Genomic DNA, 13,052 nt, shown 5'->3' on the forward strand with positions numbered 1-13,052 from the left:
GACAGAGATTTTGCAAACTGTACTGGCAGCACAAGGCACTTTTGATAGTGATGGGTGAGGTAAACATTTGACTTTTACCCTCTGGTTTATTTTAGAAGCCTAAAAACACCAGGCCTGGGTTCAGAGATCAGACACTATCAGGAATGCACCGCAGACACATCCGTGCCAGGCTCTTCTCTGCTACCAGGAGGTATTTACTCATTGTGATATCATGGAATAAACAACACACATATAAACTACATCGTTGGGGAAGCAGCTGGTGGGAGGATTAGCCAGAACCACCCCCCCCCCCCCCATCACTGCCAGTCAGATTACCAAGGCTATAGTCTCAGACTATGCTGCCCCTCCTTCTCACTACCCTCTCCTTCCCCTCATCACCCCCTGCCCTCCCTTACTTCAAAATGTACAGTCTGTAAATCTGCCCCCCACTGAGTCACACATCTGTTTAGTGAGAGCTGCTTTCCCAAATATGAGTATTACTCACATAATAAATCAAATAGAAAATGCACAATTAAAATACATAAAAGTTCACAAAACATGCACAAAATTACAGACAGTTCAGATTTCAAAAATGTGTAATTTATTAAAAGATTTGTTCCTGCTTATCATTATTGAAAAAGTAGCTGGAAGAGTAATAGCATTTAACGATGGGAAGAGATAAAGACAGGGTTTAGTTTAGGAAGAAAAGATACTAACGGGATTGAGGGAGATGAAGGAGAGAGGGCAAGGGCAGACGAATGCAGCAGAGTGGGGGAGGGGAAGGGAGGGAACTACGGTCCGCTTTTACAGTTTAGGAAGAAAGAAGGCAGCTAAAATAAACAAGACATATTATTTCTGACCAATCAGCAGTGGTCGCTGCAGTAGAAAACATACATGAAAATAGGACACAAACAATGAAAAATAAGTGCAATTGGTTTCTCTGTCATACCACAACCGTATAAAAACAGGAGTGGGAGGAGGACCCCCCCCCCCTGCCCCCGATCGAGAGTCAGAGTCTGGCACATTGTACCGTCATGTTTGCAGACGGGATGGGGCAAGACGTCTGACTCTGTGAGGGTTTGTACACTCCTTATTCCACAAACATAGGCAGGAAAATGGAGGCTGCCAGTGGCTCTGTGATCTCATATGTTCACTTTTTGAGAAGAGACAGGTACACGGATTTCGACCTCTGTTTATCTAAATAGTGTATGAAGTACTCATACCAATTTAAAAATATTTGTTTCTAAATATTTACAATACTTTTGCAATATAGGTAACTCCAATCACATTGCTTAATCCCCTCCTACTTTGAGAAGAATATTGATAGAGATTTCCAGATTTCTCCTATCAAACATCTAAATTAGGACTGGAATCCGAATAACAATAGCAGCAGTAGAGGGTGGTGCAGATAAAGATTTCCTCTCTTACATTTATAATTTGTCTGTATTTTTTCAAGTTTTTCAAGAGCACCAAAAGAAAAGCTCCAAAGGAAGGCTACACTTAATAATACTACTTGACAAATTTCAGCACACCACAGTTAGTGTGTGTAAAGGTTGAAGTTGTAGGCAGTTTATGTAACTGTGGATGGAGTATATAGATAGTTGATGATACTGTAGGTCTGGATGCTGCGTGTAAATTTGGAAGCAAGATGAAAATGACCACATGTTCACTTTCAGGATTGAATTTGTCCCGATTCTGTAAAATACAAGCAAACAATCAAAATGCAGTATGAATGCACTGAAAAAGCACCAAATGCTTTTCTGAACACACTATTTGGTAAAAAGGCACAGTAGTCCAATAGTCCAATCAAAACATTTCACACTTTTTTTTCTCTCCTCATGATAGCAAAAAAAACCAGCATCTTCCCAATCCACTCAAAACAATTGTCAGCCAACCTGTGCGTGAGAACAGCAGACGACATCAGCTGCCCAATAAATAAACACAAACAATAAATAAATGCAGTGTCTGATCAACACAGGAATAAATTAACTGTGGGACTCGAGAGTCGCATGTCTTTGAATGGTCCTTGTTTTTTCCTCCGGCTGGTATTTTAAAAGTCTTTCTTAGATTTTTTAATGACAATGATTGCCACTCAGTTTGCAGTCGAGGAGCGGGAAGAAACTTCTGATTAACAGCTTGACAAGAAAAGTGGAGCTCTGATCGCTGGGATGACACACCTCTCCATGCTATGCTCCCAGACATTTCTTGGATTACATTCATGAATTGATGACATCATTTTTTCCACAGTTTCCAATGACTCTCACACCAACCTCATGTACAGTATAACGCTGCGCTCTGTACATGGTGTTTCTTACATCTCGAGCTACAAGATTTGCAATGACTTAAAACTCACGATTCCTCTTCCAGCCGGATGACTCAACTCTATCTACAAGTCAATGTAACCTCAAATGTGACTAGTTTCAGATTCAGCTCACCCTGTGTCACTCACTCTGGATTAAAGTTACCTCATCACAACAACCTTGGAAGCTTTCATTCAGAAATTGACATCATAACATTTTGAAAAAGTGTGTGCCTCAGTTAAGATGTCTGCCAGTCATCTTTAAATAAAGTGATTGCTTGTAAGCTGAGGAGAAACTGCTCCTTAAAATTCTCCTCTCCTATAGTTTATCACTCAATAAGCTGCTAATAGTCATTGAGCTCTGAGAGTTCTTTCCTATTCGCCTTAACCACAACTGTTTTTGTGCAAATGTTAATATTATAACGTAGTTGTGATTATCAACTCTCGATTTGATTCCTCATAAACACGTTTTGTCTGTTGTTTGAGATACTTGTTTCAATGGAGGTTCTGATGAGGTGTTATGTATGATCAAACTTTAACATTTATCACCTTTAATTCTTTCCTCCCTTCCTCCCTTTAATGCATCTATAATCACCTTCATCCTCTTCCCCTCTTCCCCACACAGCAGCTTTCAGCCCGGTAGAGAGAAAATTCAAAGCTGCCGGCTACTTTTTCTTCTTCAATGCATCAGGTCTTTAAGGGGGTGGGGCACACCTCGGGCAAAGGAGTAAGCTTGTCCTGAGGTGCCACACTTGGACCCTGACATGTCTCAGCGGTATCACTCTCACTCTGTGGCCCAGTGACAGGCTGGCTCGGCTTCTTCAGATTCTTGGGGTGCTTGGCGACTGACGAAGAAGTGATGGAGCCGTCTTGTGTTGCTGACCTGCCCCTCCTCCTGGGCGGGAGGATGGCATTCACGGTCTGTTTTTTATTGTTACCTCCCACTGTTGTGCCCTCATGTGAAATGCAGGGCTTTGGGGGGGAAAGGATGGGGGCAACGTGAACCCACGTCAGGCTTGGCTCCGAGTTCTGCCCTGTTTTGTATTTTGATTGTTGGCCTAGTTCCTCTCTGTCACAGTCTTTTTCCATTGTATCCCCATTTAAGTGGTCCTTACACACCACAGATGAGTTTTGGTTTGCATCAGGTGCCAATGACGGAGAAAGAGGGCTATTCCTTTCATCACACTCTTGATTCACCTTCTTCTCTTCTGCACTGATTCGAGAGCACTTGAAAAGCACCGGGGAAGGGGTGGGGGAGTCCGTACCTGTCCAGCTGAGTCTGCGCTTCTGAAAAATGAGCATGAAGGTAGTTTGTAAGTGAATATATAATTTAATTTGGGTTGGTGTGAGAGAGGGAGGTTTATGCGTGTGCACAAGGAATGTGTGTGTTCTCACCTTGACGGGAATGTGTGACTGATCCCTGTGCTTGTGCGGTGGGGTGACGGGGGAATTGTCCTGGGGTGAGCAAGCGGGTGACGCTGCGACGCTGGACCCTGTAGAGACAGGCTGAGAGTGGATCTGCGGAAACCAAAGCTTCAGCATCACTTCAACCTGGAGCAGAGTGTTCAGGTACTTCTCCCTACAGAACAAGTACAAAAACGACAGTGAGGAACAGATGGCAATGCTATTGAGTTAAAGCATAGGAAAACATCTGGCCTTTTACAGTCCAGCATATGCATTTACATGTATGTTTTCTAAAGGTTTGGTTTTTCTCTGACCAGGATGAAGCTTGATATGGTGGACTACCTCGCAGGAACCTTGTTGTTATAACTTTAATTGTATTATCATTAACATGCTACAATCCAACTTTGATGTAGTGCCTGGTGATGCAGAGGCAAGATTACAATAAGTAACAGATAGTTTTAAACACTGAGGTTGGATAGGCGGACAAAGTTGAAAGCATCTTACCCACTGTGGGGTTTCTGTAAAACACCCACAATCCTCTGGATGCGATCCATTGCGACGCTCTGCTGGAAACTACTTAAACCTGTCAATCACAAACATAATCCCACATCAGGTATTTGCAATGCAAGACCCCATAATCACAAAAAATGCATGCATGTGTAGACAAACAGTTTCCCACATACACATGTGCACACACCACTTTCACTTGCGATATCAGTAAACTCTGGAGAGCTGATGAGTCAGCCACAAGACTGTCGCTTCACACATGCTGCACTTTGGACCACATCAATAGGCTAAGTCAATACAGACTGCTGCACAAAGGAACACTCTCCGTTGGATATCCATTCAGATCACACAAATCCATGTTCGGCATCTACAACTCTAGCTCCAAGCTGCACACATGCTCCACTGAAAGCAGTGATGTAAGGATGCTTACCTTGATCGAATCGACCCCTCTTCAGTCCATTCAGCAGCTCCAGCAGGGGCCTGACAAATCCCTGTAGCTCAGCACACTGACAGAGGAAGCGGAAGAGAAGATAGATTACTACTGAGTTTGAGTTAGTCCTTGCTGTCTAAATCAGTCTATTGGGCTTTCCCGTGCACACATTGTACTGTCATCCCTCTTCTCATCAGTCACTTACCTTTTGAGCAAACAGCAGGTCTCCCTGTGACTTTGGATTCTGTTTTGAAGGATCCGTCTGGTCCAATCTGATGAGAGCCGCCTTGCTGCCTTTTTCCGACCTGTACAGCTCCTCCTCTTCCTCTTTATCCGTGGAGCCATCACACGTCCACTGGGACCCGGGACTCTCCGACCCTCTGTCTCCAATGGCCTTAGCCCCGCCCACACCACCGATGATGACAGGAGAGCCACCCGTCAGGAAGACGTCGCTGTCATCCTCGGCCTGCTCCGAGTCGCTGCACAAGAAGCTGTCAACGGAACTCAGGGAATCGATGGAGGGCTGAGAGGAAGTGCTGCCCTGGGACTGCATTGCTGTTGGGGCAGAGGCAGAGGGTTATCATAAAACTCAATTAGACTTAGAAAACACACAAAAAAGGGCTTAGCTGTAAACTGAGCAAGTTGTTAGTAGAGAGAGTGGCAGGGCACATGGAGACTGAGAAGAAGTATCATAGGAAAGAGCTGCTTTCTCTTTTTTTATACTCTCCCCTATCTCGCTACCAAACTAATTACCCAAAATGGTGGGTATCCTGGTGCCCTAGTTTAAACATGGTGCAGAGAGGGACTGGGGGTAGGCAGTAGGCACACAATGGTAGTGCATGTCTGGCTCCCATTGAAGAGATTGGAGACTGGAGAGCAGAGTAAACTGTGAGGGGGATGGGAGTGTAGAGTAGTGAAATCAGAATAGGCACACTCTCTCTCTCTCTCTCTCTCCCACTGCCTCCGGTGCTCTCTCTCGCCCCTCCTCTCTGTCTCGGGCTTGCTCTCCATCCCCCCTTTGGATTCAGACACACACACACACACACACACACACACCCTTGCTCTACGGCTGTATTTCTGTATGCCTCTCATCTCTGCTCTCCCTTCAGCTCATCCTGTTCGCTATGCACACAAGCCTGGTGCTCCGCTTCCTTTCCTCTTCCACAGACCAGCCCTCCTCCTCTTCCTCTTCCTCCTCCTCCTCCTCCTCCTCCTCCTCTTCTCCTACTCACATTTTACATTCTGTATCACTGGCCATGTGCCTCCCTCTCTCATCTAAATGTTGCGTTCTTTCCACTCTCTGTTTAAAATCTGAGTGCCTACTTGTCTTTGATCCCACCAACATAGAGGGGGAAATGAGAGATGTCAAAACAATGCTATACACACTAACTGAGGTTTTATTAATAAGAGAAAGAAAATTAAACTCGCTCCCAGACAAAGGGGACTAAGAGATATTTGCGTTTGTGATTTTATCTGATGAAAGGTGCATTAACTAGCCCACACAATGTCTCAATATCAGGTATATAGACAATTCTATACAAGACTACAAACAAATGTCATTCACGTTTTATTTGCATCTGATGGTTGGCTTTCTTTTAGGCAACCTGCTTCATCTTAAAACCAAATGTCACGTTGTTTACATGCATCTGCAGTCAATTGAAACAAATAGTGCAAGTAATCTTTACTACAAATGTATTACAAAATCTTCCAAGCCCTATGTGTTTTAGTTCAAAGCCTATAGTGGATGGTATGGTGCCGAGAGTATAGAGGGGGGTGTGGTGGAAGTGATGGTGCATCTGTCTGTATAAAGTCTGCACAGGTATAGACCATGAGGCTGCGTCTCAGGTGTTGGCTGCCCGTCTGTGTCTGCCCACCACCAACATAAACTAAAATATCACAATACAAAATGTTCCGTACATTTATTATAGAGCATGGAAAATATCAAAAATAAACCCAGATGACACGCGAACAAATGTATCAGTTATATAAGAGACTATAGGTCTGATTATAATGTTATGGCAACATTAAAGCCATAATGATATAGCGATGATCTGTCAGAAAAAAATGCATGGAAGAAATCCACGTGAGAATAAACTGCTTTTGGCTATTCGGACAACCTGCACCAGCGGCGGATACAGCCGGGCAGGAAATTCCTCTAGGCTAGCCTACCAACTCAGCCTTAAAACAAAAAAAACATAAAGTCAGAGGAGCTACTCACCTTCAGCAATGTGAGATAAAAAAACATCCGCTGTCAGAAACTACAGTGAACAGCTCTATCGCCGGCTTTGAAACGACAGATCCGTCAATATACACTCCGTGGCTGGAGCAGCATTGGAGCGTCCAGCCTCAGCTCTCTCGCTCTCTCTCTCTCTCTCTCTCTCTCTTACACACACACACACACACACACACGGACACACACACACACACACCGCCCGGCCGGCTGCTCTACGGTTTGTGTCTTTGCTGGCTCTTTCTCTCGGCAGTTTACGAGCGTCAACATGTGCCCAGATCCACGTGCCCACGATTTGCGCGCATTCTATTGGCTGGCGGCCCGGCAGTGTTGCTAGTTATTGGCTGAGCTATCCAGCCAGTGATTGCTTTACTAGCCCCTGATTTGACGGCCACACAGGCACTCACAGCCCTGCCTACTCATGTGCTGTCGGTGTGCGTGGTGTCGGTACAGGCCAGCTCTACTACAGCGAGGAGCGGGTGTAAACACACGCACGCAATGCATCACGGCGTCGGCCGGAGACATATGTGCTATGCATCCGGTTTGACAATTGCAAAATAACTACCAACACATTTAAGAACTTCTGCATTGATCACAAAATAGGATATTACACCCCATCACACCGAGTTCTGAACATCGGCAGTAACCAACAGTAGCTAAGCATAGACTAGATGCATTTGTCTTGTCGGAGAGGAAGCCTGGTAACAGGGAATGTGTCTGGATTGGTATATGTAAAATACACTCAGACACAATAAACCTTTGCTCACATGATTGATACAATACTTGACAATGACCTGTCGAGGCAAAATGTAATTTAAAGGCCGAAATCATTTTTAAAACGGGGTCCAGTCAAACGTCACCACGTAAAATAGTTATAGCTTTCCCTAATTCATTTCATGTACTGAGGCAGTCAAGCATATGAGGCACTCTGATTTCAGGCCAAGTGAAAATCATTTCTGAGACCAGGATAACTAGAATTTTAACCTACCTTTAGGGTGCCGGAACTAGAAAACACAGGTGGAATTAAAAGGATTAAAAAATTAAAAGCATGAGATAAAAGTTGATTTTTTAAAATAGATATGTAATATTGTATTCTATTTTGTTTTTATTGTGGTTCTATTGTTAAAGTGGGACTAAACAAACCTCAACATTTAAGTGACATTGGTTTCACAATCATGCAGCAGTAAGTTTCCAGCTCTGTGATTTTATGGTCATGTAGCAGCTTTCCCCTCTACGTAAAGTTACTACAGAGTGAACTCACTGACCCACCCATGCATTGCTGTGTTGCAACCACACACACACACACACACACACACACACACACACACACACACACACACACACACACACACACACACACACACACACACACACACACACACACACACACACACACACACACATTGATTTTTACCTTATGTTATTATTGTTATTAATATTCATTCTGCTACTTATTTCTCTATTTTTAACCTTCTTGTGTGAGCTCCATCTTTACTATCCTGATTTACTTTGTATTTTCTCGCTCCTATAACACACCATCATTTTCCATTAAGGTGTTTTTGTATCTTGATCATTATGTGTTGGTATCTTCTCTCCTAGTTAGACTTTAATCGCGTGTTGCAATGCTCGATTTTACCGGTTATTTTAAGGAAATTTCCGATAAAACAATGAGGAGTAGTGGAGGCCTATAAGCCCGTCCAGTGTTAGGGTGAAGGATTTTTGTCATGGTATCTTGTTATTAGAATTAAGATCACTACCTTAAAATGTAAGTGACAAAGATTTTAAAGTCATGCGGCAAAGCTGTTTTCAGCTCTGCAATGTAGGGTCATGAAGCAGCTTCCCCCTCTACTTAAGGTTACAGAGTGAACTCAACGACCCTCCCATGCATTGCCGTATGCAATCACTATATGTCAATATGTGTAGATCACACCCACATACACCTTATCTGTCATGTAATATACATTTTAATGATGTTTACTCATATCTGTATATTTAGCTTCTTAGTTCTTTAGCTTAAGTTGTTTTTAATTTTTTCATATTCACACTACTACGAACTATCCTTGAGTGAACTCTATCTGTACTGTCCTGTGTTTCACTCTTATTCTGTTGCTGCTATGAGACCTGAATTTTCCTACGGTGTTAAATAAAAGTATCTTTTATCTTAATCATCGTATTTATTCACTGTCCTAGCAAAACTTTAATCACAGGTTAGTTATAAGGCTGTATTTTACTGTTATTTGGAATGTGGAGTTTCATATTAAAGAGCAAGGATTGGTGGAGGCCTTTAAGCCCGTCCTTCGTTAGGGTGAAGGATTTTTTTGTCAGTGTCTTAAATTAAGATCACTACCTCAAAATGTAAGTGACAATGGTTTTACAATCATGAACCAAGTCAGTTTCCAGCTCTGGGATGTATGAAGCAGCTTTCCCCTCTACTTAAGGTTGCTACAGAGTGAACTCACCGACCCTCCCATTCATTATGTCAATATGTGTAGACAACACACACACACACACACACACACACACACACACACACACACACACACACACATACACACACACACACACACACACACACACACACACACACACACACACACACACACACACACACACACACACACACACACACACACACACACACACACACACACACACACACACATTATCTGTCCCATACTCATCATATGTATTGGTATCTTCTCTCCCAGTAAGACTTTAATCACAGGTCGGTTATAATGCTGGATTTTACTGGTATATTTAGATGTGAAACATCAGGTTGAAGCACGAGGAGTGGTAGAGGCATCTAAACCCCTCTCATGACAAAGTCAGGGATAAAGGGGCTTCCCATCCCCCGCTATACATACAACATACATGAACCCACTGAACTCACTCCTCAACCCACACACTCACACATACACACTAAAACATACACACACACACAACAAGCAATGCCCCTGTTTGAAGGACAATACCTGTCTTTGAGCCTTGTAACTATGTACCTTCACTTAGTCAGCTCAACACCAGGTGAGCAAAGTAGGAATTCTTGTTGTCAAAAAACAATAATGCTTAACCTTGGGTATAATTGCAAACCAAGGAAGAGGGTATGTGTTTGTATATATGTGTATGTAACAGGGTCCAGGTCGATAGAAAAAGCTCTCCCAGCCCCCACAGCATTCCTGCAGCACATGAACCCATTGAACCTACTCTGAGTTCATGGGTGTTGAAGACCACCCCCACCATTTCCATCTCCTTCTTGTCCCATCCCCCATCTGGTTTGTTATTTGTGTCACTATGCTCCTCATTACATTCTCCTTGTATCAACATGCTTGGGAGTTAAATTGTAGTCAATCTGTCACAAAAGAGAGAAATGGGAGGAAAAATGTTAATACAGGTGTAACCATGAATTACTATGCATCTTAAAATGAATAGAAAAGATAAATAAAGAGCAGTGAACATCAATCCAACGACTATGGATGGTGCTTTTTTCACTGAAGTGGGTCAAAGTGCAATGCTTCAAACTGGAATATAATATTGAAAATAAAGCCTGTTTCTGTTGGGTTACTCAGGGTGAAAAATAACGACGAATATCTGAAATAAACTGGATAGTCTGCCTTTAAAGTTACAATGCAGTGCAATTAATGTTTAGATTCTCCGCTGAGGTTTGTGTACTCAGGCGACACAAATAAATTATTCTGTGGTTCATTTCAGGACACAACTGATAGAGCAATCATATTGAAAATAATATTGTTTAATTTTCCTGTTATGACTTTACCCAGGACAGGGCTGCCTCAAGGTCTTACTCATTGTGAAAATATGCAAGCTTTGGGCAGTGAAAGCACGCAGGAGTTCCTTTAAGGCCAAATGCACAAGCAGGTGTGGCCAGAGCAAGGCACCACAACAGAAACCTGATCTGCCTGAGGGAAACAGAGACCTAAAGAGTGACTTAACCCTAAACTGTCTCCACATTCTCCTTGCATTGGCCGAGCGACATATCATTTTTCAACTGCAAACCAGGACAGTTTGCAAATAATTGCACAATGTTGCTGTGTCCTAATTCCCTCTTTAAGTCTGTCTGGCTTCTCCTACTTCACCCTGCTCTACAATACAGGAATTTTAATTATTACTGGTATACTATAGTTTAACAACTTAGAAAAAGAAAAAAAAGTGAAATATAAACTCCCTTTTATTGCGTAATCCTCATTGACTGGTTTATATTTAATGCGCAGACAAGCAGGCACATAACTGATAAAGGATTGTTTTCAGATACACATACACAATATGATCCAGTCCATGAAGCCTCTATTCATGAACCTATATTCTTCCATAATGGTTCTTTATCTTTGCCCAGCTTTACTGTCCCTTGTTCCAAGCTAAAGCTGTCAATTTCTGTGCACATAAGAGCAATGGAGAAAAGCATAAATAATTATTGTATGTGTAGTGTATGTTTACATATCCTTTGCACATGAATCACAACAAGCATTTACGTATTTTCATGAGCAGGACCACACACCCCTTCATCTGCCAATGCTGCAGCGTTGTCCGGATGCTCACAATTGCGGAGCCAGGACATGTGTTAACATAAACAGAGGGGACATGTTGGAGAGACGCTACGCCGCTACATTTATGAATGAAATCCGATGGCACGCCCCCTAAGACGTGCAGCAAATAGCGTAGGACAGAGCCGTATAACGATTTCAAACTACGCCCCTCAATGGGCCGTGGATCGACCAATGGGAGGCCGGCAAATGTTCTCGCTGTTGCATAATTTGGCTCAAGAGTTTCACGTTTGAACGACACAGTATGAAAAGAGGCAGAGGAGAACAAATACGATCCGAGCTTGTGTGAGGAAATAAGGCACAACTGAAAACAATTAGTGCACATTTTTACAGGCCTGTTATGAAATAAAATAATACATATATAAATAAGAGTTACACTCTACGTTAGCTACCTGGTGATGGGATTACAATAACTACAAGAATGAGTCCATAGGAAATCTATCTATCTATCTATCTATCTATCTATCTATCTATCTATCTATCTATCTATCTATCTATCTATCTATCTATCTATCTATCTATATTGTTATTTGAAGACAATATAATGGCTCTTCTTTAGTAACAATACATTGCAGCAGGTGATGTAATCTATTGCCGTTTATTTTAATGTATACGTTCATTATCCTTGACTCTTGGATATGATGTAATCTATAGATCAAAATACTTGGATTTGATATCCTGTGACATTCTATAGGGGAAATCCACCGTAAAAAAGAACATTTGATTCAGAATCTGTTTTATTGCCGAGGGTTTTGCCTTGTTAGTTTTGGTGCATAACACTACACAAGGTACAAAAAGTACTGGAAATCTTATGTGCATCAATCTTTATATTCATACAATATAAATCACACAATTAACACATATTTTCAAAAGGACTGAATGTGCTAATTATTGCAAAATGCATCATTTGAATGGATTCAGTGAAAAAGTCAAAATAAATTCCTTTACATTTACAATTTAGAGATAAACAAATAATGCATCAACACTTTAATTGATGACGTAATCGGGTGGCAGTTTGCAGCAGCTTCACTGACAGTGAATCAGTGAAGGACTCACGTGTGCTGACAGATGTAATATAACCATGGGGTTTTTCTCTCGAATCAATCACCATTTCCCTTCAAAAGCACCACCGTTGTTCCATTATTCGCTGTCTGTGGAGTAATTCCAGAGTTGTAGTTGTTTATTGTTACAGTAGATATTAACAATATTGTACACCATGAAGTAAATTCAGTTTTAAGGTGGATTTTCCGAATAAGCAATGCGCCTCAAACATGTCATGTGGAGATGGCTCCCCCCCGTGTTCAAACCATATGTCAGATTCGTTGCATATCTATACATAGGTTCAAAGCATTCAGCCTGATACAAACCTTAACTAGCCGTCCTATAAATTCATACACATTATGTTCAGTTTATGTAACCATTCAATGGAGACAAATATAAACTGTGAATAGATAACATAAGTCTTAATTTAGGACATCGACCGTCATTTGTTCCAACATGGTGGTGGGAAACCACAAGGGGTCACAAGACGATTACTAGGTTAGAAATAAATAAAGAATATTGTATTTTTCCGGAAAAAAACGTTATGGTTTTTTATGGCTTTAGACCACTGAAAACAATTTAATTCCCATGTTATTTGTTTAGAAC

General features: G+C 42.0%; 1 protein-coding gene across 1 annotated transcript; it reads right to left on the reverse strand.

Annotated features, from left to right (window-relative positions):
- Positions 1–600: 600 nt before the first annotated feature.
- Positions 601–7,057, reverse strand: LOC134861438 (uncharacterized). Its single transcript, XM_063878648.1, has 6 exons — positions 6,838–7,057; positions 4,825–5,174; positions 4,620–4,695; positions 4,187–4,265; positions 3,674–3,857; positions 601–3,565 (listed from the first exon to the last, which is right to left on the reverse strand). Exons 2-6 carry the CDS (start codon positions 5,170–5,172, stop codon positions 2,966–2,968), a joined length of 1,287 nt encoding a protein of 428 aa, XP_063734718.1. The 5' UTR covers positions 5,173–5,174; positions 6,838–7,057; the 3' UTR covers positions 601–2,965.
- Between the last annotated feature and the right edge of the window lie 5,995 nt (positions 7,058–13,052).

This window comes from Eleginops maclovinus, chromosome 3 (assembly GCF_036324505.1).
Source record: "Eleginops maclovinus isolate JMC-PN-2008 ecotype Puerto Natales chromosome 3, JC_Emac_rtc_rv5, whole genome shotgun sequence".
In the NCBI taxonomy this organism is placed as follows: Eukaryota; Metazoa; Chordata; class Actinopteri; order Perciformes; family Eleginopidae; genus Eleginops; species Eleginops maclovinus.

What these genes read in the sequence shown, in the direction of transcription:
- LOC134861438 (XM_063878648.1), bottom strand. Translation starts at nt 5,172, where the DNA reads ATGCAGTCCCAGGGCAGCACTTCCTCTCAGCCCTCCATCGATTCCCTG. An exon ending in TTACAGAAACCCCACAGTGG is followed by an intron (nt 3,858 to 4,186) that starts GTAAGATGCTTT and finishes CTTGTTCTGTAG; the next exon opens with GGAGAAGTACCTGAACACTC. An exon ending in AGTCACACATTCCCGTCAAG is followed by an intron (nt 3,566 to 3,673) that starts GTGAGAACACAC and finishes CTCATTTTTCAG; the next exon opens with AAGCGCAGACTCAGCTGGAC.